The sequence below is a fragment of the Acaromyces ingoldii genome, assembly GCF_003144295.1.
Source record: "Acaromyces ingoldii strain MCA 4198 unplaced genomic scaffold FA10scaffold_2, whole genome shotgun sequence".
Classification (NCBI taxonomy): Eukaryota; Fungi; Basidiomycota; class Exobasidiomycetes; order Exobasidiales; family Cryptobasidiaceae; genus Acaromyces; species Acaromyces ingoldii.
The window spans coordinates 2,571,530-2,596,343 of record NW_020290248.1 but is presented as its reverse complement, the minus strand read 5'-3'; the positions used below and the strand labels follow the sequence as shown (position 1 = coordinate 2,596,343).

The window sequence follows — 24,814 nt, the reverse complement described above, 5'->3', positions numbered from 1 at the left end:
GTCTTGCCTTGTGCCCACTTCTATGCTAGTGCGAGGGAGGCAAGGGAGCACCCGTGGCCGACTTGTTGAAGAGAACATCCTTTAGCACCTGGCTCACCAGGCCGTTGTGGGCCTCCATCGAGATCTTTAGCCTGTCGAGAGAAAGATGAATCAGTGTTGGCAGCCCTGGCAAATTCGACCGACAAGGGGAGAGAGAAGCACGCACCCGTCGTTGGCCGCCTTGGCCAGCGGCGTATCCTTTTCCTTCTTTGCCATGTCGTTGATCATCTTGTCGATACGCTCCGCCTTGGCATCGACGGCGGACCCTGCTCCATCGACGCCCGCGATGCCATTGGCCGATCCTGCATCAGTGGCCCCGGCGACTCCTGCACCGGACACTCCCTGATCCTCTCTCGCCGTCGTGGCCGCGGTAGACGGTGCTCCTCCGGCTGGCTGCATATATGATGTTCCCGCCTTTTTACCCACACTTTGCCACGCCCGCGACAGCTTCTCGCCCAAGTCTTGGATTTGCCCCACGGCATAGGCCCGATTGACGACGACGGGGCTCTGGGCCAGCGTGTTGGCCCAGTACTTGTTCCAGAGCATGTCGAGCAGCTGCGTGTCGAGGCACGACTTGAAGTGCTCCACCTTCAAGGGGTAGTAGCTGTTGGCATGGACACCAAAGTCCTCGATCTTATTAAGTGGAATCGACTGGTACTCGCTCGCACCAGCCTCGGGTGGGGTGTAGCCCTCGGGGTACGTCCGAAAGGCGCCAATGTCGACTCGGCCTGCCGAGATGGTGCGGTTGGGATCGATCTTCGTTGCACATCCCGGGGTCTTTGTCAGCAACTTCAAGCCAATTTGCTTGAGCAGGGCTCTATCTATGGCAGCTCACCACAACAGCAACGAAAGGGTCGAGGTACTGCTGGTTGGTCATCTGGGTGCTGACATCGATGCCGCTCAGCCAGCAGCCATACCCCGGGTGCGAGTGATACCAGCCAATGGTATTCTCCAATCTCCCAATCTGTTTCATACTCAAGTGAGCCACTGCGTCTCTCCCTGTGCATGCATCGCAATCAAGCTTGCAAAAGTCCGACTCACCCTCTGGCTGCTCTCTTGCCACTGCACCATGAACTCGTACGCCTCGTCTCCCGCATTGACCCTCGTCTCGGTGCCCTGCACGGGGAGCGCAAAGGCATCCATGATGTAGATCGTTCTCGTCTCGACGTCCACCTTGCCCACCATGGAGCCCATGACTTCGTAGATGCCGCCCGCGCGCGTGTGGATCATCATCTTGATCAGTGCGATCGAAGAGATGCGCACGCGCTGGAAGAAGTGCGGACTGATGGTACACCGCGTCAGCAAGTTGTCTTGTCAACAGCAATTCACCATGCCCGTCGAAACTGTTCAGAGCAGGGGATCCACGCAGCAGGACACTCACTCTCGCTTCCAGGGAGCGTCGTTGCGAATCCGGACCTGCTCATCGTTGTCATAGTGGAAGATGGCATCGGTACGCGGATCAAGCGTGACGACGTTGTTCTCCAGCTCAAACTGCTTCTGCGCCAGTCTCGCAGACGACGACGACGAGGGTGCCTCGGTCATTTCTGCCTATCTCGTCCGATGCAGAATCGCCTGTCGTTGGGGAACTAGCTGATCAAGGCTCTCCTGGGACTGAGCAACAGAGGCGACTTGCAGATGGACGCACAAGCCAGTCGAAATTAACCACGTGGTATTTCTTCGCGCTTCCGGCTTCTCGATCGATCTCAGGGAAGGCAGCACCCGGCTCGTCACTCACGTCGGTGACTAAAAGCGGGCAGAACGAGCCAAAGCCATGACAGTGTAAAAGAGCGGTGATATGATAATGCCAAGAGCTTTTGGATTACAAGCCAAGTGTGAACAGGGCCAAGAGGATGGATACGAGGGTGGAACGACCTATTAGACGACAGAGGAAAGGGCAGAGAGGAGGAGCGCGACCAACACCTCTTTCGAGACGAGGCGAAGGAGGCGGCGGCCAGAAAAGAGAACTGGAGGAAAAAGAACCAATCTATAAAAATATCATCGTACTTCCTTCCGCCTCAGTCCTTCGTTAGCCCACGACCCCTTCTCCATCTCTACAAAGATTGCACCAAGCGTTTACTTGGTGTTCTCCTTGAGCCAGGTAATGAGGTCGTTGCGGTCCTTCTCCTTCTTGAGACCAGCGAAGCTGTGAAGAATCGTTGTCAGCAACTGGTTTAGAGCGACTGTTGCCTCAGAGCAAGCAGAGAAGTACTTACGCCATCTTAGTGCCCGGAATGTACTTCTTGGGGTTCTCGAGGTACCTGAAAATACGGGACATTGCCAATTAGCTACGGGTCTCTCGTTACCCGACCAGCCTCGCGTGGCGACTCACTCAAAGAGGGTCTCCTCGTCCCAGTGCACACCCTTCTGCTTGTTGGCCGCCGTGTAGCTGAAGCCCTCAACCTGGCCCGACTGCCTGCCGAAGACACCCTGTTTACAAGATGTCAAGAAGTCGTCAGTGTCAAGGTAAGAGCGACGGCGCTGCCTCGAGGAAAAAAAGCGACTCACGTGGAGCGAAGGACCAACGAGGTTCTTGCCTGCCTCAGTGGTGTGGCACTGAGCGCATCGGGTCTTGAAGAGGCTGTGCGAGAAAAAAAGAGGCGTGGGCGATTTCAAGTCAGCGCGGCCCAGACATTTGGGATCCATGGGGCGCCACCAAGGGACTCACCCAGCGCCCTTCTTAGCGTCTCCTTCCTTGAAGCCCATTTTTGTGATTTAGCTGATCGGTGCGTTGCGTTGTAGGAGCGGCGAAGGTTGGTAGACGAGATCACAAAGCCCCGATAGAGGTGAGCGACGACGAAGAGAGAAGAGTGCGAAAAGAAAAAGGGCAAACCAGAAAAGGGTGGGAAAAAAAAGTGGAGTGAAAGAGACGAGGAAAAAAAATTGGATGAATCAGCCACGCTGATCGCATTCGTCCTCGCTGCTCGCCATCCTGGTCACGGACGTTGGCGAGCAGCAGCACCGACATCAACTCACCTGGTATGTGTGCAAAGACAGAGACTGATGGTTCTGGTAGAGTAGAGAGAGGTTGGTGGCGCCCAACTTTCTTATAAATTGAACCTGCCCAATCCGACGCAGGGCTGAAAAAAAACGAAACCTCCCTTCTTTCTAATCATTGGTCCGAGGGCCGCCGAATGCGCGCGCCCGCGCGCGCGCACTCACGATTTCGCCCTGAGCCGGCTCATATTAGAAATCCAACCTGGGGACCAATCATAGGGCTGATGACAAAAACTTGTCACCATTACTCATCATAACACCTGGGCCCCGGGCTTTTTGGCTCTGACCCTCGACCTCGCCGAGACCGACCTGTTCCATGTCCCATCAAGAACAACAAGGGCGAGATCAGCGAGACGGGCCCGAGTCCGCAGTTTGAGCCGGTTAGCGAGCCAATTGGTGGCCCGCGAATGGAAATTTTCCCAGACACCTCGTTTCCGCGTTGGCCCGACTAGAAAAGTTTCATTATGTCATTACTTAGTCACAGCTTTCGGGGGGAACACGCCGCGGCAAAAGGAAACACAGTGGCAGGCCATGAGCGCTTGGGCAAGCATGTATATACAGTTGATGATGCAAATGTGTTCAGGGTGAGAGGGAGAATTGCAAAGCTGGACCGCAGCGCTTCTTGGCCTCGGCAATGTCATGCTTGGTGAGATGGAAAACGTCCTGGCAGACTTTCGCAAAGGCCTCCCACCTCTGGCTGTACGAGTCTTCGACCAGGACTTCTTCTGCCCTCTGCCTTGCGTCGGCATCGTTGCAGTACTCTGCATCCATATGATCGACGAGGCCAAAAATTTCGCCTGCGACTTGTTCTAGCAAGGCGACGTCTGGCAGCTGGCTGCGATCTACCCGTGCAACGAGCCGTCGCATCTCTTCGATCTTTTCCTTGCTGATCGTTCTTTCAATTTCTTTGAGCGTCTCTTGAGCTTCGGGGCGATCCATAAGCGCAGAGAGCTCCTTGCTTCGCGAGACGTGCGGGCTGGGAGGCACTGGAAATACAATCGCATGCCTCGTTCCACCCGGCGAGAGCAGAAAGGCATCTGTATCGCCCCTCTTGCCACCAATATCGAGAGGCGACAGGGCAGCACCTCTTTTGCCTTGTGAGGTCGACTCGGGATGGTAGCGTGTAAAGTAGGTCGAGCTTGTGAGCGTAGGGCTCGGAAGGCGATGACGTACAGAAGGGGGAGATAGACTGGTGCTCGGTGAGCCGGCTCCAATTTCTCGACCTCCTTTTTGTGCTGCCCCAGCCTCTGCTGCACTCGAGCCACTCGCTTCGTCGGGCAATTTTAGACCGATGAAGTGGCCATCGGCATCGTGCAAATGCACCGGTGGAGGAAGAGGAGAAAGAAAATAACCGCCACCCCTCGACGGGCTCTTCACACCGCCCTCCGAGGGCGTGTCGACGTGCTCGTCGAAAATACTGCTGCCGTCCTCGCTGCTTACAGCCTGGCTGCCTGTCGAAAAGGTGTCAGACGCCGTGCTGATCGATGACCGATGACGCTGCCTGGTTGCTCTCGACTCTGTCGGGTCGTCTTCGTCGTCGGCTCCTACGGCCGAGAAGGAGGCAGCACCATCGAGTCTCCGGATGGCGTCACCGGAACGATCAAGCTTGCTCAGGCTGTCCCGGAACGCATTTCGTCCCGGCGCAATGTCATCCGAGCCTGCAGAAGGATGTCTGGTCCGCCCATCGGGCAGGAGTCCCACCTTTGACGGCGTTGCTGCTCCGTCCTCCCCCTCGGACGCCTCGGCGGCATCACCAGAGTGGGGCTGTGTGACAAAGGTGACCGATTTTCTGACCTGAGGCCGTGAAGTCGCGCCGGCGGACCAAGACGAGGCAAGGGAATTGATGGACTCGCCCCTTGTGCTGGCGCTCCTAGGGCCCGAGATCGTATGCCTAGATCGGCGCTGCTTCTCCTCGTCCATCTTAGCAGGTGTCATTTTGAGAGAGAGGGGCGTGAGCGATCCACCGCGGCTGACGAGGTCGGGCATCGCAATGCTCTTTCTACGAGGCATGAAGCGATGCTGCGATCCAAGCTGCTCGACAGAGGAGTCGGTGGACGCCGAACGAGGTGCGATGAGACTTCCGAGGCCGCGATGCTTCCGGAAGCGCACTGACACGTTGTCCTCGCCAGACGAAGACGAGGAGGATGAGAGCACAGATGCGCGTCTCCAAGAGCCTGGCTGATGAGGATTCTGTACGATGCGAAGGCCGGCAAAGGAGCCGGATGGCTTGGCCGAGAAGTCGTAAGTGTCACTTCCATCGCTGCGGTAGATGCTCGTACTGCGCCGGCGTCGATGCCCATTGCCTTGTTGATGGTCGTGGCGATTGCCTTCCGGTAGCTTAGACTCGAGCTCGGCATCTCGGCTCATCGAGGTCGACGACTGTGACGAAGGACAGTCGGCGTAACTTGAGGGAACCTCATGCAACGCCTCGACGTCGAAGCTATTCTGCCATCGCGCATCGTGTTCGTGGCTGTAGGCGCTGGAAAAGTCTTCCTTCTCTTCATCACCATCGTTGTTGTCGTCGTCTTCGACCTTGTTGTTGTCGAGTGCACGGTTCCACCACCGATTCTGTTCAATATGCTTCGTCAAACGAGCTCTGTGTTGGTGGTCCCTGGTCAGATCCTGGCGAAGATCGATGCCTTCGCCACCAAGGCAGCGCCAAAGCTGTGTCCAGAGACTAGGCGACCGAGGAAAGACTGTGTCGCGCAATCGCCTGAGCCATTCAATGTCATTGAGCTCTTCACGGCCGGTTGTGACGAGAAGGTGCGAGAAGCTGCGCCACTCTCGAGAATCCTCGCCGCCGAGAACATCACGGAGGCGGTCCGTCAGCGTCGCATTCCTGCTGCTTGGCGAAAAGAGGAGCTCGTCGACCTCGGCCTGGCGATCGAGAAAGGGCAGCAGGACAGACGAGTCGGCGAGATGAACCGTGACGGCCACCTCTCCCTCCGCGCTTTTGCATTCATGCAGAGAAGCGGGCCCTGGGCCAGGCACCTGCGCGGGACCAGACCTGCCAAAGGAGAGGGACAGGCGCTTCTGCGGTTCTGGAGCGGCGCCACGCGCGCTCTGTGATTGTTTTGCCGTGTAGATGGGCTTGCGCGCATCGATCGCTGGCAGCTCTCGCGGCGCCTTGAGAATGGTGAGCGAGCACGAGCCAGAGCGGGACCGCCGCGACCAGTCTCCATTCTCGACCTTCTCGTCGGGCCGGTCGTCGAGAGGCGACGAAATCTGCGTAGATGCCGTCATCGAATGTAGTTTCGGACCCTGGAATGTCTGGTGTTGCTTTGAGGTGAACTCAGCCTCGTTGCCGTGATGTATGTCCTACTGATGAGAGGGCTCGCGGTTTTGGTGCTCGTTGCTTGTTGCTTGGTGCTCAGTCGTCGCTTTTGTTGTCGTTGTCGTCTCTCATACACCATATATTTGATCACAGCCACCGTCACCTCTGCAGTCGGAGGGTCGCCCTCTGCGCTGTCATGGCACTCTACAGCCCTCTGCTGAATTTGGAATCGAGAAAGAAGGGGGAAAGGGACCAGCGGATCGAATCAAGCGAGAGGTAGGCGGGCAGAGGTGAGAGGCATCGAGCCGCCCAGATTTTATTTTGTTCTGGCCCATGCAGGCAAGGCAAGCTAGCAAGCTAGCTAGCTTGCTAGCTAATCGATCGGGCGATTAAAGCAGTGCAGGACGTGAGGCCGTTCCTCGCGAGCTTGAGTCCAGCAGTGGCGGGAGAAGCGGGCGGGGGAGGGCCTCGCCTGGCCACTCAGCACGGAACAGAGACTGGAAGGCCCTGTGGGCGAATGACCCGTGACGAAAATGACTTGCCTGACGCTACCCCGCAACGGAGAGCAGCAGGGCTTTTTTTTTTTTCAAGCTTGGACCCTAGATCATCATCAGTAGGCCTCCAGCCCCACAAATCGAGTGGACGCTATCAATCGCGCGAGGAGATATTTTCCAGGTTCACCGAAAAATAAAGTCCAATCCAAAAGAGGGCGTGCACGGGGTCCAGGCAGACACAGCCTCGCCGTCTTCCGTGTCGTCATCTCCTCAGTGTGTCGCAAGGGGCCGCAACGTCACGAAAGAGAAGAGGAGGGGTCCAATGAGCAGCAGCAGGAGATTTGGGGCAACGAGCAATGACGGCATTGATTCCTATCTTTTCCATCTCAGCACCTGGACTTTCTTTTGCGCCGGCAGAGGCAACCCGTCCCCATCCGCCCATCGCATTTCAACCTCCCTCCAAATCTCGCTGACCTTGACCTCTTGCATGCCCAGGGATTTGAACAGCGCGAGGCTCGGTGCGTTGTCGAGCCCAATCTTGACGAGGAAGTTCCGCGGTTGCAGAGGCAGGGCTCGGCTAGGTGCCGAGGGCGACGAGCTCACAGATGGCACAGGCGTGGGCGATGTCGATGCGTAGTGAATGAGGAGCGAGAGGGCCTCGCGTGCCAGCCCCTTTCTCCGTTCCGACGGCTCTGCTTTTCAATTTGAGCTTGTTGGCGGGAGGACAGGAAGAAAAGCTCGGCTTACCTGCGATCATGACTTCGAGCTCGGCGTCCATCGCCGGAGACTTCGCAACGGCAGATGGCTTCCCCGCCCCCGCCGTCTCTTCGTCCTCGTCCTCGTCCTGGCTTGGCGAGAGAAAGAGGTTGACATCACCGGCCATCTTGCACTTTGCAAGGAATTGTGAGACCTCGTCCGCGTCTGCCTCTGTGTCTGGCACATATACACTCTCGTCCCTCGAGAGCACAATGAAGGTCAGCTCTGTTGGTGCAAGGGCTTGTCAGCTACTTTACGCCAACGAGTCTGACGGCCAAGGTGCTCACTGTCATCGTCAAGATGCCACGACCTTTGCATGTCATGCTCCTCCTCCAGACTGAGCGGCTCCGACGCTGTCTGTTGTCGGATCTCTGGATCCGTCATCCATTGGTGATACTGCAGAAGGATCAGACTCGACGCTTTGCGATGGGGAGGAGAGGGGAGAGCGTACACTTGCTGAAATCGACAGCTCACCTTCTCGACATGCTCGCTGCGATAGGGCACGAGGACCGCCCTGCTGCCCACCAGAACTGTCTCTTCATTTACCTTCATCGGGAATATCGACGACAGTCCTGACACAGGGAAGAGAAAAAAAAAGCCAAAAAAAATAACCGCGTGTTGAGTCGGGCCGTGCGCGAAACGCCCTCCGAACAACAGAATGCACGTCCTGGGATGCGCGGACGACTGAGCCCGCTGCTCGGCTTGTCAAACCGCGAAGAAGACCAATTCAAAGATGGTGGCGACGCTTGCTGGGCGAGAGGTGCTCCCGCCATGCGTCGACGGCCGCAGCCCCCAGAAGACAAATGACAAAGGAGAAATCAGAGGGCGTATTGACCGCTAGCTCCTCGCAAAGCAAGCAAGCAAGCGAGCGAGCGAGCCCGCAAGAAGAAATGGGGGAAAAGCGCGAATTTTGCCTCGAGTCGATGCAAATCCGGCGTGCGCGATCCGTAGTGTGTTTCTTATTCTGGTTGTTGTTGAAACAAAAACAAAGCGTGTGCGCGCGTCTCTCTATCTCAATATTCAGATTTCAGCCCGACCAAGCCACCCAGCCAGTCTAAGTCTGCCTGCCTGATCTTACCGTGTGGACCTGGCTGAAACAACGCTCGTGCAGCACCTTCGCTGGCGACCTTTGCTTCAAAGGGGACCTTCGAGCTGCTCCTTTCTGTTCTGCCACCACAAAGACGGAAGGAAGCTCTTGTTGTCCGTGCAGAGCCCGAGGCCAAGCCACCAGAGAAGGGCAAGCACGTGAGAGCGGGGTACTCTCCAGGAAGGAAGATCCGACGCGGGGAGGGCCTCACCAACCAACGACACAGCATAGAGATCCCGAAAGGGCACTTCGCCTGCTGCGAAAAAAAAGGGCTTGAAAATCGCCCTCGAGCATCGCCTCTTGGAGGGAGACATCACTCCCTTCTCTTGGTCGAGGAAGGACGGCGACACGTGCACGCGACACAGCATGCCATCCTGGCAAGGCCTCAAGGGACACCGGGCAGCCAAGCCCTCTGCTTCGCCAGACACTGGTCACGGCGACCAGCATGCCGACACTGGCAGCGTAAGTCGAGCCGAGTCGAGGCAGGGCTCCGCTTCTCCTCCTGCCGTTGGCACACCACCTCATGACGTCGTTGGCCGCCTTCGAGTCCAGATCTTGGGCGCCAGTGGGCTGGCAAGCAAGGACCGAAACGGCAAGTCGGATCCATTCATCGATGTCAACCTTCCTGGTGCACCACCATTGTCAGTCACAGGAGGTAGCAGCGGCGGTACTGGCCAGCGCAAGAGAGACAAGGACTTTTACCGCCGCACGACGCCGGTGCAGCCCAAGACGCTAGAGCCGACGTGGAAAGAGACCGAGGCGACGTTCGAGTGGGACGTGACGCCCCAGTGGTACGGTGTCACAGGAAGCCAGCCACGCACGCCAGATATCGGACTGTCAGAGTCGGTGCCGACGTCCGAGTCCGAGATGGAGCCAGAGGGTGCCGATGCCGACGAGGAAGACGAGAGCGAGGGCGAAGATGAGGAGAACCAGACAGCCGTCCTGCAACCGGTGGAGGACCAGTCGGCTCTCAAGACGCCCAAGATCCTTGTCGGCACAAAGCACGCCGAAGTCGAAGACGAAGACGACCACAAGCTGGTCCTCGGCGAACAAGTGGACGTCCCGAGCAAGAGCAGCAGCCACCTTGCTGCAGAAACAACTCCGCAGCGTCCTTCTAATGTGCGCAAGCTCTCTGGTGCAGCCGGCAGAATACTTGCTGCGCCGGTGCGCATGACCTACAAGGGCACCGTGGCAACGACTAGAGTCGTCCGCAAGCGCGGTCGGCCACGCCCGATGCGCCTTCGCAAAGATGCCAGCCAGAACCAGCATCGCATCCCCGCTGGGAGCGCGCTTCTCAATGCGCATGGCCACCTGCACTCGTGTGTTGGCAGCATCGAATTCGTCGTCTGGGACAAGGACAAGTGGAGCGGCAACGACTACATGGGCGAATGCAGCCTCGAAGTCTCGCAGTGGTTCCAGGAGGGGAAGAGTGCAGCGTGGTCGACCAGCGAGGTGATAATTTGTCTTGTCTTGATCGAAACAACTGAGGGACACTCTATCTTGCTGACACGGTCTCCTCTCCGCAGCCCCTCGAGCTCCCGCTTGTTTCCACTCGTCGCAGCGCAAAGGTCAGTGGGAACATACGTGTTCGCGTGGGCTTTGTAGACGACGAGGGCTCCTCGAAGGCCTGGCCGAGCGTGGACGAGCTCTACTCCCGCCTGCTGGCTTCTACGCGGCGTGTCGAGGGTGCTGGAATCCGTTCGGTGCCTGCCAGCGAGTCGGTTGGTACCACGGGCCTGGCCGAAGCCTACGTCGATGACGGCCTGAGCAGCGGGTCTGAGTCGGAAGCACGCGAAGAGCTCTTGACCGACGAAGAAGACGATGACGACGACGCCTCGATTGCCAGCTTTGAAGACGGCTTGACAACGACAGACGCTGAAGACTATTCGGACTCGGGCGCTGAGTATCTTGGCCATGCCCGGCCGAGCCCAAGCCCACCTTTGGGTTCGACGTCGGACTTGAAAGAGGCAGCTGCTGCAGCCTCGACGACACCGCGCAGAAGCGTGCTACCTCGACGCCTGCGCAGGGAGCGAGGCGGTGACCAAAGCGGGTCGGCGAGCGACCTGGGCGAGATGGAGCAGAAACAGAGGCGATTCAGAAAGAAGAGCGAGCCACGCCGACGACGTCGCTTGCCGTCAAAGAAGGATGCCCAGGTCGCTGAAGAAGGAGACGAGGAAGGTCGACGAAGGCGAAAGCAGGCTCGAAAGCGTCGTCGTCAAGATCAAGACTTTGCCTTCAAGAGCGAGATGGGCCTCGACATCATCGGCATCGTCCAGCTGGAAGTCAAAGGAGCTCAGGACCTGCCTCGTTGGAGAAACAGCCTGGGAACATCGTTTGACATGGATCCGTTCGTCATTGTTTCGTTTGGCCAGAAGATCTTTCGGACTCGCGTTGCCCGTCATACGCTCAACCCGACGTGGGACGAAAAGCTGTTGTTCCACGTCCGTCGCCATGAGGAGAACTTCGTCACGAAGCTGGCCATCTACGACTGGGACAAGCTCAGCTCAAACGACTTTGTCGGTGCAACTTCGATCTCCATCGACGCTCTCATCAAAACTGCACCCACCCCGGATCCAGAGACGGGTCTATATGCGGCCAGCGACGACGGCATGCACGACATGATCACCTATGCCCTCCCGCTTCAAAGGGACGAAAAGTCAGAGGATGGAAAGACATTGGGCAAGCATTCGCCGATCCTCAGTGTCGAGGCCAAGTTCACACCTTACGACTCCTTGCGCCAGCGCTTCTGGCGGCAGCTTCTGATGCAGTACGACACGAATGACAGTGGCACGCTGAGCAGCCTCGAGCTGGCCACCATGCTCGATAGCCTCGGAAGCACACTCTCTGCGCATACGATCGGCAGCTGGTTTGGCCACTTCAACAAGAAGCCGGACGAACAGGAGCTAAGCATTGACGAGTGTATCTATTCCCTCGAATGGGAGATCAAAAAGCCATGGAGCGAGAAGCGCTACGTGGCAGAAGCTCCTCTGGACCTGCCATACACGCCTGCCGGCAGCGGCACTCAGACGCCTGCGACGAGCGATGTGGCCTCGGGCTCGATTGCGATGGATTACTCTGGTCCTGCTGCGCCGTCTGCCGGCCACGAAAAAGAGCTGGCTGACAAGAAAATTCCTGTACCCATGACTGTTGTCGAGGACCTCACCACTGGACAGCACACCAGCGAAGCTAGTGTCAAGCCTCTTGGGACGACGAGTGGCGCCAGAACTCCCGGTGTCATCGAGCGAGACATGTCCGCACTATCGCTGGGCACGACAACTTCAGCGTCAACAACAGATTCATCGGCTTCGCCTAGCCATTCGGTCAAACCGGGTGCAGATCGAGCACGGTCGCAGTCGGCGACCTCAGACGCAGCTTCGTCCTCTGGTGCGGGCGAGCGCCAGGTCGAGAGGGTCATTGTGCTCAAATCGTGCCCGCTGTGTCACATGCCTCGACTGTCAAAGAAGGCAGAGGTGGACATCGTGACGCACCTTGCCGTGTGCGCTTCGCAGGACTGGCGCCGCGTCGACTCGATGGTCGTCGGCAACTTCGTCACGGCTTCGCAAGCCCATCGCAAGTGGTACACCAAAGTATTCACCAAGATCTCGCAGGGTCAGTACCAGCTGGGCGCCAACAGCGCCAACATCATTGTCCAGGATCGCATCTCGGGCGAGCTCCTCGAGGAGAAGATGCAGGTCTACGTCCGGCTGGGCATCCGCTTGTTGTATAAGGGCGCCAGGTCACGCATGGAGGGCGCCAGGATCCGGCGGATGCTCAAGAACATGAGCGTCAAGCAGGGTCAAAAGTACGACTCGCCGTTGAGTGCCAGAGAAATTCCTCAGTTCATCGCCTTCCACAACTTGAATGTCGACGAGATCAGGGACCCGCTCGACAGCTTCAAGACGTTCAATCAGTTCTTCTATCGAAAGCTCAAGGAAGGCGTCCGGCCTGTCGCGGACCCAGAAGACCCAACGACGCTGGTGTCGAGCGCAGACTGCAGGTTGATGGCCTTTGCCAGCACCGACGAGGCCACCAAAGTCTGGATCAAAGGCCGGGAATTCACGGTCGAGCGTCTGCTCGGAGACAAATTCAAGGGCAAAGTCGAAAAGCTGCACGGCGGCGGGCTCATCATTTTCCGACTGGCTCCTCAGGACTACCACCGCTTCCACGTCCCTGCCGATGCGACGGTGGGCGACATTACATTCATCGAGGGGCAGTACTACACGGTGAATCCCATGGCGATCCGAAGCACTATTGACGTGTATGGCGAAAATGTACGGTGCGTGGTGCCGTTCCACAGCGAGGAGTTTGGCACGTTCTACTGCATCTGTATTGGCGCCATGATGGTCGGCTCCATCAATCTGACCGTCAAGACTGGCGACCGGGTCAAGCGCGGCGACGAGTTTGGCTACTATGCCTTTGGGGGCAGCACAAACGTCTGCGTCTTTGAAAAGGGCATCGTGCAGTTTGACGAGGATCTCCTGGCCAACTCGAGGGCGGCTACGGAGACGCTTGTCCGAGTCGGCATGCGCATCGGAAAGAGGGCCGCCTAGACGATGCAGCCCTGCCCTTTTTCTTTCTCCTCTCTTTCTCTCTCCATTCTTCCCCTTTCTCCCTCCTTTTCCCCTCGCGTCCTAATGTCAAGTTAATTTCACACATGTTCATGGTAATGCATCAGGGTAGGCTTCCTCACGACCAAACAAATTCTCGTCCAAAGAAGAGGGACTTCGCTCGCTGGCTACTGCTTCTGCTACTGCTTGATTCCAGACTTGTATGAAGAAGAGCAAGGGAGAAAGGACCGACGGATGCAAAGAGGACGAAGTAGTGGGAGTTTGGCAAAAGGGGGAGGAGGTTGGGGGCTAAAAAAGGAACCGTCTGAATGTGCCGCTATTCGTCGCCGTAGATAAGGGAGGGGGGAAACAAAAGTAGCAGCAGAATGGTATCGCGGTCCAAAGGTGGAAAGAGAGGATTAGGAGGACACCGGGGACAGAGTACAGAAGGCGAAGAAGATCAAAGGTGGGAAATTCTTGGACGAAAGGGGGAAAGGTTGTAGACTGGCAAAATCAAGCAGAGAGGGCAATGACAGCAGCGACGGCGAGGGTGACGACGAGGGCAGAGGAGACGGCGACGCGGCTGACAGAGTCTGCAGCCGTTCCACCCTGGATCATGCCGAGCTTTGGCTTTTGGCTCTCCTTGTCGACGGCGTAGTTTGCTGCGTACTGTCCCGGCAGGCCACACGTCGAGGCAAAGTTCTGGTGGCACGAATCCCGGCAGGCGGTGCGCTCTGCCGTCGTTCCGCCAGGCTTCATGCAGTCGTCGGTGCAGGTGGTGCTGCGGCCGGTGCAGTCGGCAAACTGGACGGGCCAGTTGTACTGCTGCAGGTTGGCGTCGCCCTTTGTGCACGAGCACTTGGTGGCCATGGTGTCAACGTTGCAGAAGTTGTCCTTGATTGTCGCGCCGGCTTCCTTGCAGCCGGCCGTCTGGCAGAAGCTTGTCTGCTGGTCGCAGATAATCTGGCGCTGCTGCTGCGTGTGGTTGAGCAGGTTCCAGTTGATCGTGGGCATGTCGGCCGTGTCGACGACCTGCATCACGTAGGGGTTGCTGCTCTGGACGACCAGTGCCGGATTCCACGCGGCGGTGGCATCGGGCTTGGGCAGGGTAAAGTTGCTCGATGCCGTCCGAGGGGCATCAGAGACCGTGGACGGGAGCGCAGAGACGTTGTAGTATGGCACCGACGCTGCCGGGGTGGACGACGAGGCGGCCGAGGCGACAGCGGAGCTGGGTGCTTCAGTGTCGGTGGAGATGATACGGGCAGTTGAGGCAGAATTGAAGCCAACGGTGGGTCGAGACACCGTCGCGGCAGCGGCCGTGTTGATGCTCAACGTGGCCGCGTCAGTCGTGCTCTGAGCAGACGCTGCCGATGCGCCCAAGGCGACGGCAGCGAGTCCGAGTGAAAAGAAGCGCATTGCGAGACTGCGTGCGGAGAAGAATTGGGAGCGGCCAAGATGTAACGCGGGGAGGAGCAAAGACCGGGTGGAAAGCCGGGTGGGACGAGAAGGGAAAGCAAACGAGGGTCGGACAGCAGAGGGCTTGGTGATGAGCCGGCGCAGCGACTGGATCTCGCTGTCGTCGTCTAGGTCCAGCCAGAAGTCGAGATGGATAGGGAGTAAGGAGAGCGCAAGGGGGGGAAGAGGGCGTAGAAAGGGGACACGAGAGTGGTGGGTTCTGGGGCAAAAGACGGATGGTGAGGAGAGATGGCGCGCGAATTTCGATTTGTGGGTAAAACACTCAGATGCGGAGAAGCTACAAATCGACTCACATCCCTTTTCAACGTCGTGCTTTTCATTACCTTTTCTAAAACACAAAAGAATAGTCGGATTTTATTATGATTATCACGTTGAATCTTGAATAGTGTTGCAGAAATTTTCGGTCACCAACCTTGTCATCGCTAGGCGTCTGCCTGTCCCGAAGGGGACGCCAGAATGCAGCGCTCGGACTTCAGGCAGCGCTAAGAACATGACTATTGTCCGACGCTGTCCACGGCAGGATAATGCATCAGCTTGTCTGGCGCTTACCCGGCGCCGGTCTCACTTTCTGGAGCATCACTAGATTTAGATATATCGAATGCCTGCATTCGTCGGAGAGTGACGAGGAAGTAAGAGGGAAAGAGAGACGAAGCATGCTTAATTCTCCACGTCTTGGGCCTTGCCCTCCTCTGGTTGGCGAACAAATTGAACGCAGCACTATCCCGATAGGCAGCCCACAATCAAAAATCCCAATTTAAATATTTAGCATCAAGCTTTCTCTCCCTCCTCCCAGCACGGTACGCCATCGATCGACCGGCAACGACCATCACACCCCCACCACGTATTCCACCATTATAACTTATTTTAGTCTACACTGCCTCGAGAGACGTCCGGGTGAAGGTTTCTCGGAGCGTGGGAAAACGACGCAGGGACGGAACCTTGGCCTACCTTCCTTCTTCTCTATCTCCCCTCGCTTCCCTTCGGCTAGCCGCTAGCAAAGGCTCGTTTACACCTCCTTTCGGTTCGTCAGTCGCTTCAAGAGCCTCGTCAACCTGTTTCTGGTCCAACTGCACAAATTAGGTCGGGCGTTCGAAAGAGGATAGACGGAAGGACGTGCGCGAGGCAGAGAAGCTCTCAACTACGCTGGCCAGCAGTTGAGTAAAGTAATCGTCGGAGATACTTGATACTTCAGCGCCCGCTCTCCGTGACCCCTGACTCGACAAGGCTTAGGCAAGGCTAGACAAGGCTCGGTAAGGTCCTCAGAGACTACATTTGTGCGTCAACTCTTCGTTTGCTCTCCTTTCCACGCTCTATCGTTGCTTGAATCGCTCAACGCGACACAGCGGCCATGGGGCTGTGTATGTCTACCGAGTCGCACGATGACTCACCCGAGGCAAAGAGGAGCAAGGCGCTGGATCGCGAGCTCAAGATTGAGGAGAAGCGAATGAACAGGGAGATCAAGCTGCTGCTTCTCGGGGCGGGCGAGAGTGGCAAATCGACGATTCTCAAGGTGAGTGAGAGCGCATGGACTTTCTCCTCTAGCACTACTGCCATTTTCTGACTCGCATCTTTCTACCAGTCGATGAGGCTTATTCACCAAATTCCCTTCACGCCCGCTGAGCGGGAGCACTTTCGGAGGATGGTTTTCCTTAACCTGGTTCAAGGCATGAAGCTCATCCTCGATACCATGGAGGAGTGGGGCGCTGAGCTGGAGCACGACGAATACAATGTGAGTCGACTGCAGTCTCTTCGTTGTAATGCTCACATCCTGACTTGGTGGGTCCTCTGCAGAAATTCTTGATCCTCTTTGTCAAATACCCCGACATCGCCGAAGAGGAACCTTTTCCCACAAGCTACTACGAGCCGCTACGATTGCTTTGGAATGACGCTGGTGTCCAGGCCGTCTTCCGCAGAGGAAATGAGGCTGCCGTACCCGAGAACATGACCTAGTGAGCACTCATCTGTTGGATCTCGTCCAATACCATTCTTTTGCTAATCCAGATCGGTTGTTAGCTTTTTTGCCGACCTGGATCGCTTCTTTGAGCCAAAATACAAGCCGACCGACTCGGACATCTTGCGGTGTCGGAACAAGACGACTGGCATCATTGAGACAACGTTTCCGATCGATGATCGTACTTACAGGTAAGTCAAGCAGCCAGCCACGCCACTTCTTCTCCTGAACGTCGTCTGACCTCGTTCAGAATCTTCGACGTTGGCGGTCAACGCTCCGAGAGGAAGAAATGGATCCACTGCTTCGAGAACGTCACGGCTGTCCTCTTCACTGTCGCGCTGTCTGGGTACGACAGCTGCATTGTCGAGGATCAGGACGCGAACCAGATGCAAGAGGCCATCTGGCTCTTTGACTCCATCTGCAACGCAAAGTGGTTCGTCCGAACCTCGATGGTCAGTCCTCACTTGCGATTCCCTCCTTGCGAACTAGCGCTCACTCCGACACGCCATCTTTGCAGATTTTGTTCCTCAATAAGGTCGACATCTTCCGGACAAAGATAATGTACTCGAGCATCAAAAGATACTTTCCAGATTACGAAGGCGATGATCAAGACTTCAGCGCGGCGAGAAACTTCTTTCGAGCGCGGTTCTGCAAGATGAACAGGTCTACGACCAAGGAGATCTACCCCAGCTTTACAAATGCCACCGATACGAGCCTGCTTAAGATTGTTATGGCCAGCGTCACCGACATCATCCTGACCAACAGCCTTAGAGATAGTAAGTCATCTCTTCTGGTCCTGTCAACCTCACATTGCTAATCCTTCGTTCACAGACCTTTTCTAGGATAGCAATTACACTTCTCTATTGTCTTTCAACTGCCATTGATTCTGCATACATCCTCCTAGCCATCCATCACCACCACCTCACACACTTCCTTGTATTTCATCTGCTTCTTCTTCCAAACACGCATCTGTTCCCTTCCTAATTTGGCCATCCAGCGCTGGATTTTCAACCGGCTTTGGCTGGCTAGCGCACAGACCTCCATCATGAGGCGCGATGTCCCCTTTTTAACTTTAGCTCTACCAGCACACACACAGCCCGCAGCGTCTTGCGCCATGTCTGCGCCCTTCTACCCACCGCAGCTCCTGCTGCTACCGATCCAGCTGCAGCATCGTCTGCCCCCGCCCTTGCAGTCGGTCGAGCTGGAGCCTCTGCTGCTCCTGCACACTTTTCTCTCGCTGCCCATTTCGACGTACACGGTCAAGCCGTCGTACGCCTTTCCACTGGCCCTCTTTGGCCTCGTCGCGCTGCACCTCCAGTCGGGCCTCCTGGCGCACTTTCAGGTCCTTTGGCTCGTCAGCGTCGCCCTCGATGTCGTCTGGCTCCTGTACAAGGGCAGCACCGCCTCGAGCACCGTCGTCTTTCTCGTCGGCATGAATATGCTCCTCAAGCTCGTCAGTGCCGGCGCCGTCGCGCGGGTGCTCGAGAGCGGCGGCGAAGTCCGGCTCGAAGGCGGCGGCGCTTGGGGAGCATCGTCGGCGAGTGGGCCTGGCTGGATGGGCGCGAGTGGCCTTCCAGGTGTATGGAATGGTGCGAGTGGTGAGTCGCTTTTCCCGCCGCCCACATTTGAGCATGGGCAACACTGACAGTCTATCAAACGCAAGGAGGGGCGAGGTATCAGACCATCTACGACGACGGCCAGGATGCCGCGGTAGGAGGCTATGCAACAGAAGCAGACGCTCCTCCAATCGTCTCACCCGTGTCAGCTCCTCGGCCCTCATCTTCGGCGCCTCAACGATCCGGCGCACAGCAACAGCCAGGGCAGGGGCAAGGACAAGCAGCGCAAGCGACTAGCGGCGACAAAGGAGGCAGCTATCAGACCATCGCGTGACGTTCATATAGAATGCGCGAAAAAAGGGGTCCTTTCCTCCCTCAAATGTCATTGATCCCGCTAGGAATGAAAAGAACGAGGTCATAGAACAGAGAGAGGAAGTGGTAGAGAAGTGGAGCGAATTTTAAAGACAACAAATGCTCTAGTCTGCAAAGAAGGATCGAATGATGCGGCTGTTTGCAAGGGCACCCACAGCCGAGGGCCCGCTGCCTTGCCTGGGCTCGACCTGCAGGGAGCGGCTGTACAGCGCCTCTTCGTCCCAGACGGGAAGGTCCTCGACGAGGCGGTCAACCTTTGTCGTCGCCTTCTTGTTTGTGCTGGCCATCGTCGAGGTGCCGGAGGCAGCCGGCTGAAAGTCGTACTCCTGACACTTGACAATGGCGCCCACAGCGTCGTCCATCAGGCTAAACTTCCTCCAATGGACCATGGCGTCGCTGGCCCGTTTTGAGGGATTGCCGTCTGAAATCGATAGAATGTCCTGGAGATGGACGCCGAGGTAAGGAATCGTCTGGCCTTCGGAATTCTGCAGCGCAAGCCGATAGGCGGCGAAGCTGCGATCACTTCCCATGAGCCTGGCCAAGCTCTGGTAGGCCTTGTTGACCGGCTTCCCATTGAGGAGCTCCCTGGTATGCTTGAGCCGGTGAACTGCCGCGTTGCCAAGCCCAGCGAGGACGGCCTGCAAGGAGTTGTAGTTGTTCTCATGGCGCAGAATGACAGCGATGTTCATGAATTTCTCCAGCATCCTCGCCCTCGGCTTCAGCTTGGCCTGGACGAGAATCATGGAGCAGACCCAGAAAGAGACGTAGTTGAAGTGGGCAATGCTACGCGCCACGGGCGCCTCCTTTTCGCGCATGTGCCGATCGACGAGAATGTGACGGAGCAGGTCTCTGGGCCGGATCGCCGTGAAGAGGATCCACTCAAGGCGCGTCAGCTCTTGGGCTACCAACTCGTCGTCGACTTCAAATAGGGCGTTTGAAGCTGCACGCAGCCTCGTCTTTTGGTCTCCAAGCGTCGCCGAGGCAACCATGCTGGAGGAGGTGGAATCCGCTTTGCCCATGGTGCTGCTGCTCGCTGTCCCAGCCACGTTCGTCGCTGCAGAGCCGCTGGACCCAGCGCCAGCGCCAGCGCCCGACCCTGCTCCTCCCACGCTGGGAACCGAGCCTAGGCGAGTGGAAGAGGCCGCAGGCGAGACCTGGCTGGATGCGCTCGCATCGTAGAAGTTTTCGTTTGTGCCGCTCCCAGACCGTGCCCGAACGGAAGATTCATCGACGAGACTGTTGCTGGCGCTCGTGTTGGCGCTCGCGCTAATTCCACCGCTCGTACTGCTTCCTTGATCCTCGCTTGAGGCCGCCGTGACGTCAGATGCGCTCCTGTGTCGAGTCTCGAACCCGGCAGGACGGGCCTGCAGCAGATTTCCATCAAAACCGCCTGAGGCCGCTTCCTTCGCAGAGGATGTGTCCGAGTAGGCCCGAGACCTTGTATCGCTACCGGCGTTGCTGGTAGTACCGTCTTGAGTCCCACTGTCGACGTGATGCGCTGAGGAAGGAGCAGAGGAAGGCGCCGACAGGACGATGCGATCGCGATCCACGTGGGCCAGCGATGCGTCGCTGCTCTCGAGCATCGGTACCGGCTTGACGGGTGGGACGTCGGCAGCCACCGACTGGGGCTTGTGATTGTCTTGGTTCTTGCTCCATACCGCATCGAGATCCGGCGCCGATTGGACGACATCGAGGAGCGGCTCGAGTTGCACCGCCAGATGACGGCTCGACTCGTTGACCGGAAGAAAGTCATCGAAGAAGCTCTTCAGCATGGGGAACGTTTCAGGTCCCGACAGATCTCCAGGATAGTCCCTCATCCAATCGGCAAGCATCGTAGTTAGTCTGTTCATCGGCAATTAAAGTGAGCTTCCAAAGGTCGGTAAAAAGAGAATAGGATCAGAGGCTCACCTCATCATTGAAAATCGAATGATGGTGCCATCATGTCGCTCGCCCTCTGCGAGCTTCCCAAAGCGCGAAACGAGCTGCCTAAGCAGATCACTGGGCCTGGCGAAGCCTCGGTAGAAGATCATGAACATGAAGAGGAACTTGTGTTCCTCCCCAGAGACGGCGGCAAAGAAGAGCTTGTCCCATAGCTCCTCAATCGAGACGTAGCCACCGGCCGACTTGGCGCTCTGAAGGCCCATTTGCGCGCGGCTGATGCTCTGTTGAACAATGTGCTTGTCGTCTTCCGAGGCGGAGCCCACAACGGAAGGAGCATCGACAGAGGCGACAGAGGCCGTTGTTGCATCGCTCAGCTTCCGGTTCACTCGAGACCGTTCGCCAAGTTCACCTCCGTTGAAGCCATCTCGCCCGAGGCCGCTGCTCCCTGCACCACTAAGGGAGCCGCTGTCGGCAGCTCCGGCCTGAGAAGATTGGGCAGCCGCCCCATCCGAGATTGATGAGGCCAATGAGGAAGAGAGTGCTTCGGTCTCGTCGAGACCAACCCGGCTGGTTTCAGCTGTCGAGACCTTGGTCGACTTGACATCGTCTGTCGAGGTTGCGCTAGTGGCGCCCGGCGTAGAAGTGGAAGTTAGGGAAGCAGCTCCACTGCGCTGGCTGGAGGTCGAGGAAGAGGGCAAGGAACCATCAAAGGCCAAGCCTTTGCGAGCGCGAACCTTGACGACGTCCTTGACCAGGTACGAGAAACAATCGCGCATCCTCCGCTTGCCCTCTTCCGTATTGACGCTGCATTCGGCTAGGCCAACATTGTAGACGCCGGCCATGTCGCTGGCGTACCACGGATCGACTGCTTTTGGCTCAATGTCGGACTTGCAAGCTAGCATGACGGTGCTCAGACTGTGAACGGAGAAGTTCTCGAGGAGCTCCGAGATGCCGCGAAATGAAGACAGCTGAGCAGCGTCGTAGCACAGGCACACTGCGTCGAGCCTGGGCAAGAATTTTGGCCATGCAAAGCGCTTGTTGGGGCCGTTGAGGAGGAGGGAGGCGTCGATCTCAATGACCTCGATGGACCGCTGCTCTTGATCCACGACGCACATCGTTGAGTGCGACTTGACTTTTTCCGAAAAGGAATTGGACTTGAAGAGACCATACTGGCGCAGCCCTTTCTTGATCACCGTCGATTTGCCGGCACCCCGGTGACCAACGACGCCAATGACGAAGCAGGCACTCGACTTGGGTGGGTATTGCATCTGCTGCAGCAGGCTCGCATTGCTCCCGCTTCGACTTCGGTTGCCGCCGCCCGATCCTGAGCCCACTCCCGAGCCGGCGGAGGTGTTATTACCTCCTGCTCCCGCCGATCCGCCACCGCCGCCGCCATTGGTATTGCCTGTCCCTCCATTTGCGCCTGCGCTCGACAATGTCGTATCTCCTACTTGCGCCTGCATTGAAGCGGCACCCGTCGAGCTGGTCGATAAATTGCTCACGCTTGTCCCCAAGACTGAGCCTCGGCTACTGCTGTTGGACAGGCTCCTGGGGCTCGTCATGACAGAGTCGTTGATTCGCACAGACCGAGCGCCGCTTCGATATCCACTTGAGCTGTCTGCGCTCCAGCTCGTGTACATTGCCTGCGACCAAGCTCCCAATCCGTCCTCATCGCCCTCTCTCATCATCGACGACAAAATGGCATCGGCAGGTGAGATGTAATCGCCCGTAGAGCTCATAAAATCAGCTGGAACCAAGTCGTCGTCGTCCTTGCTGTCGTCATTGGCTGCGTGTCCGGATGCAAGCGCATTCGGAGGCGATGCCGACGGCAGGACCATCTCGTTGCACAGCATAGACCGAGGTCGTGCTCGCTGCAAGGGTAGCGGGATCTGTTGCGACAACTTGGGCCCCTCGAGGATGCCGGGCACCGCGCCCACGGTCGCGCCTCGAGGGCGCCCTCGAATCGTTCCACTGGGACCCAATGAAGACCCCGACGTGGAGGAGGTTCGCTGATGAGCATTGTCGCTCTCGGTCCTCGCCATTTCTGATGTCGGCGACGTCGAGGAGCTCTCATGGTCGCGCATCTTGCCGACTCTGCTGCTCCTTGACCGCTCCATCGAGAAGCCCCTGTCGCTAAGCTCGCGACTTTGTCTCGCTCCTTTCCCGCTCACCAAAAATGGAGGAGCAGAGCTGGGCTGAGGAGGCGGTGGCGGTGGCGAGTGAGGCATCGGTCTCGCTGGTGGAACCGTAGGGGTTCTCTTTGACCGGCTGACGATTCTCGGGCTCGTCGACGGGCTTGACATATCTGGCACGAATGACCCATCGAAGAAATTGACGATAGAGGGTGAAGCCAGCTCTGGTTCTTGGGGGCTTGAGTTTGACGGTGATGCCAAGGGCGGCAAGGATGTCGCGGAAGCCATTTCTCGCTTGATGCTCCCTGCTGCGGCAAGACCGTCAGCGTGTGTCGAGGGTTCCGAGCCTCGGATCACTGCGTCTGGCGCCGGTGACTGGCTCGCACTGATGCTGTCGCGCGGCGACAGAGTGGCAGAAGACTCTTTATTCTCTAATCGGCGCTCCCGATCGATTGCATCTTGTCGAAGCGTGGCAGATGATGCCGTAGCAGACTGTCGAGGAACAAGGTGAAGCCAGCTGGAGCCGTCGATCGACGACGAATGTCTGCTGTTGCGATTTCTTCCCTGACTGCTGGCGACAGTGTCGGGGACTGCATGAGACTCGGGTGAGCTGCCCGCGCCTGCGTCGTAAAACGCCTCTGATCCATCGTGGCTCAGGGCGGAAAAAGACCGCATGCTCTCGGGGGGTGATCCATACGTGGCCAAGTCCATCGATGCTCGCCGACCGGTCGAGGACGCCGATTGAGCACCGAGGGATTGCCTGCTCGATGCGCCCTCCCTCGCCGTCGTCATGGAGGATCGGTCCGAGACTTTGGCACTGCTTGAAGCGCCCACATTCATCCCATCCAGCTCGTCGCTTCCCCAGCCGTCGATGCCGTCCTCACCGCTTTTCTCATCCTCTTCGCCGTCATTCTCACCATCGCTTCCCCAGGCCAGCGAGCCAACTTCGGCCTCGGCGCGGCTGGTGCTGATGGTGTTGCCCCTGCGCCTTGCTTGTCTCTTCTTCATCTGATTTCGCAACAACTTGCGGCGACGCCGTGAACGAGCGTGATCCTTTGACAGACCTTCGTCTTGACCGGACCTAGCTTCCAACCTTGCCGCTCCATCGCTACCATCGTCATGGTGTGCTGGCGGAAGTCGCGGCTTCGACAGGCTCTTGGCGCGCCGACGCAGCTGCGGTTGTCGGCTGCTCGGCTGCCCAGCGTCCGTTTCTATGCCCATAGAGCTCATGTCGCTTATGCCCAGGCCAGAGAGCACCTCGTTGTCAGCCAGGCCTTGAAGCGTCTGCACATATCCTTGATGGCTATTGTGTGTCGTCGCCGCACCGTCAGCCTCTGGTCCGGTACTTTGCCCCGAGGTCGAAGAGTCACCCGCGGTCCACTCTGCCTGCTGGTTCCAAGGCGAGTTGCCGCGTGACGAGGACGACTTGGAGAGCATGTCTGATGTCCTGCTCGACCGCTTGCTCGAGCTCGATGCGCCACTGCTGCTGGCCAGGTCTGGGTAGAGCGAGTCGTGTCCTAGGGGCAGCCCAAGCCTCGAGGGGAAATCGCTCATTGTCGTGTCGCGATTGCCTCGACCTTCGCCTTGACTTCTGTGCTGGTCCTCGCCGTCTCCGACTTCTTGCGCATGTATTGCTTTCTGCTTGTCTTCCAAGCTCCGCCGCTCTCTCTGCTCCACCTCCTCATCGAGCCCTACAATCTTTGGCCCTCTGCCTCGTCTTCTCAGCCTTGCAGCTGCCGAGTCCTGTGACCCGTCCGCGGCGTGTTCATCTTCGTCATCGATGAGGACAGGAGCGGAGCCAGAAGTTGCCGTCGTGCTTGTCGAGCCCGCTCGTTCCCTGACCGAAGAGGACACAGATCCGTCCCGTTTCGCCGAGGTCGCCCGCTTGCTGGTCGAAGAGGACGCGCTGGGGTCCCTCTTTGCCAGCGACGACGATGAAGAGGAGGCACCCTGTTTGATGGCCGCCGAGATCCTGCTGAGCGACGATGCAGTGGAGCCTCTGCCTCGCGAAACGACCGCGGGCCTTCCGGCGTCCGTCGGTGGCATCGAGGAGCTGCTGTCCTTGCGCGTACGGCTCTGCCAGAAGGCCAGCGCCTGCGGCTTATTTCTCTTTTCCTGCACGCCTGGCAGCTTGGGCGTAGATGACGAAGCCTCGGCCATGATGGGCGGATACGATCTTGTCACGCTCTTATACGAAAGTGAATCTGCCACAAGTGCGCCATCGTTGTGTCAGCGAAGGGCACAGGCCAAGAGAG

General features: G+C 57.8%; 9 protein-coding genes across 9 annotated transcripts; 3 read left to right on the top strand and 6 right to left on the bottom strand.

The window, feature by feature from the left end:
• Window position 1: 1 nt before the first annotated feature.
• Window positions 2-1,653, bottom strand: FA10DRAFT_265904 (COP9 signalosome complex subunit 5). Its single transcript, XM_025521262.1, has 5 exons — window positions 1,421-1,653; window positions 1,081-1,321; window positions 875-1,003; window positions 206-795; window positions 2-131 (listed from the first exon to the last, which is right to left on the bottom strand). Exons 1-5 carry the CDS (start codon window positions 1,579-1,581, stop codon window positions 26-28), a joined length of 1,227 nt encoding a protein of 408 aa, XP_025379299.1. The 5' UTR covers window positions 1,582-1,653; the 3' UTR covers window positions 2-25.
• A 161-nt stretch (window positions 1,654-1,814) lies between these two features.
• Window positions 1,815-3,096, bottom strand: FA10DRAFT_265903 (cytochrome c). The gene is made up of 5 exons (XM_025521261.1): window positions 2,705-3,096; window positions 2,545-2,617; window positions 2,369-2,466; window positions 2,253-2,297; window positions 1,815-2,182 (listed from the first exon to the last, which is right to left on the bottom strand). Exons 1-5 carry the CDS (start codon window positions 2,740-2,742, stop codon window positions 2,113-2,115), a joined length of 324 nt encoding a protein of 107 aa, XP_025379298.1. The 5' UTR covers window positions 2,743-3,096; the 3' UTR covers window positions 1,815-2,112.
• Window positions 3,097-3,612: 516 nt separating this feature from the next.
• FA10DRAFT_259353 (hypothetical protein) lies at window positions 3,613-6,276 on the bottom strand (the record flags this gene model as incomplete). The annotated part of the gene is made up of 1 exon (XM_025519965.1): window positions 3,613-6,276. The coding sequence occupies one exon, from the start codon at window positions 6,274-6,276 to the stop codon at window positions 3,613-3,615; it is 2,664 nt and encodes an 887-aa protein (XP_025379297.1).
• Window positions 6,277-7,001: 725 nt separating this feature from the next.
• Window positions 7,002-8,389, bottom strand: FA10DRAFT_265901 (hypothetical protein). The gene is made up of 4 exons (XM_025521260.1): window positions 8,017-8,389; window positions 7,845-7,948; window positions 7,549-7,782; window positions 7,002-7,493 (listed from the first exon to the last, which is right to left on the bottom strand). The coding sequence occupies exons 2-4, from the start codon at window positions 7,939-7,941 to the stop codon at window positions 7,174-7,176; spliced, it is 651 nt and encodes a 216-aa protein (XP_025379296.1). The 5' UTR covers window positions 7,942-7,948; window positions 8,017-8,389; the 3' UTR covers window positions 7,002-7,173.
• Window positions 8,390-8,578: 189 nt separating this feature from the next.
• Window positions 8,579-13,337, top strand: FA10DRAFT_265897 (hypothetical protein). The gene is made up of 2 exons (XM_025521259.1): window positions 8,579-10,096; window positions 10,171-13,337. The coding sequence occupies exons 1-2, from the start codon at window positions 9,011-9,013 to the stop codon at window positions 13,192-13,194; spliced, it is 4,110 nt and encodes a 1,369-aa protein (XP_025379295.1). The 5' UTR covers window positions 8,579-9,010; the 3' UTR covers window positions 13,195-13,337.
• On the bottom strand, window positions 13,307-14,920 carry FA10DRAFT_278732 (hypothetical protein). The gene has a single exon (XM_025523485.1). It carries the CDS (start codon window positions 14,605-14,607, stop codon window positions 13,705-13,707), a length of 903 nt encoding a protein of 300 aa, XP_025379294.1. The 5' UTR covers window positions 14,608-14,920; the 3' UTR covers window positions 13,307-13,704.
• Window positions 14,921-15,839: 919 nt separating this feature from the next.
• On the top strand, window positions 15,840-17,562 carry FA10DRAFT_82741 (putative guanine nucleotide-binding protein alpha-2 subunit). Its single transcript, XM_025525732.1, has 7 exons — window positions 15,840-16,177; window positions 16,247-16,396; window positions 16,459-16,616; window positions 16,681-16,809; window positions 16,869-17,070; window positions 17,136-17,394; window positions 17,450-17,562. Exons 1-7 carry the CDS (start codon window positions 16,016-16,018, stop codon window positions 17,458-17,460), a joined length of 1,071 nt encoding a protein of 356 aa, XP_025379293.1. The 5' UTR covers window positions 15,840-16,015; the 3' UTR covers window positions 17,461-17,562.
• Window positions 17,563-17,699: 137 nt separating this feature from the next.
• On the top strand, window positions 17,700-18,644 carry FA10DRAFT_265895 (hypothetical protein). Its single transcript, XM_025521258.1, has 2 exons — window positions 17,700-18,216; window positions 18,282-18,644. The coding sequence occupies exons 1-2, from the start codon at window positions 17,733-17,735 to the stop codon at window positions 18,506-18,508; spliced, it is 711 nt and encodes a 236-aa protein (XP_025379292.1). The 5' UTR covers window positions 17,700-17,732; the 3' UTR covers window positions 18,509-18,644.
• A 6-nt stretch (window positions 18,645-18,650) lies between these two features.
• FA10DRAFT_259348 (ras GEF) lies at window positions 18,651-24,719 on the bottom strand (the record flags this gene model as incomplete). Its single annotated transcript, XM_025519964.1, has 2 exons — window positions 18,651-20,388; window positions 20,455-24,719. The coding sequence occupies 2 exons, from the start codon at window positions 24,717-24,719 to the stop codon at window positions 18,651-18,653; spliced, it is 6,003 nt and encodes a 2,000-aa protein (XP_025379291.1).
• Window positions 24,720-24,814: the final 95 nt, after the last annotated feature.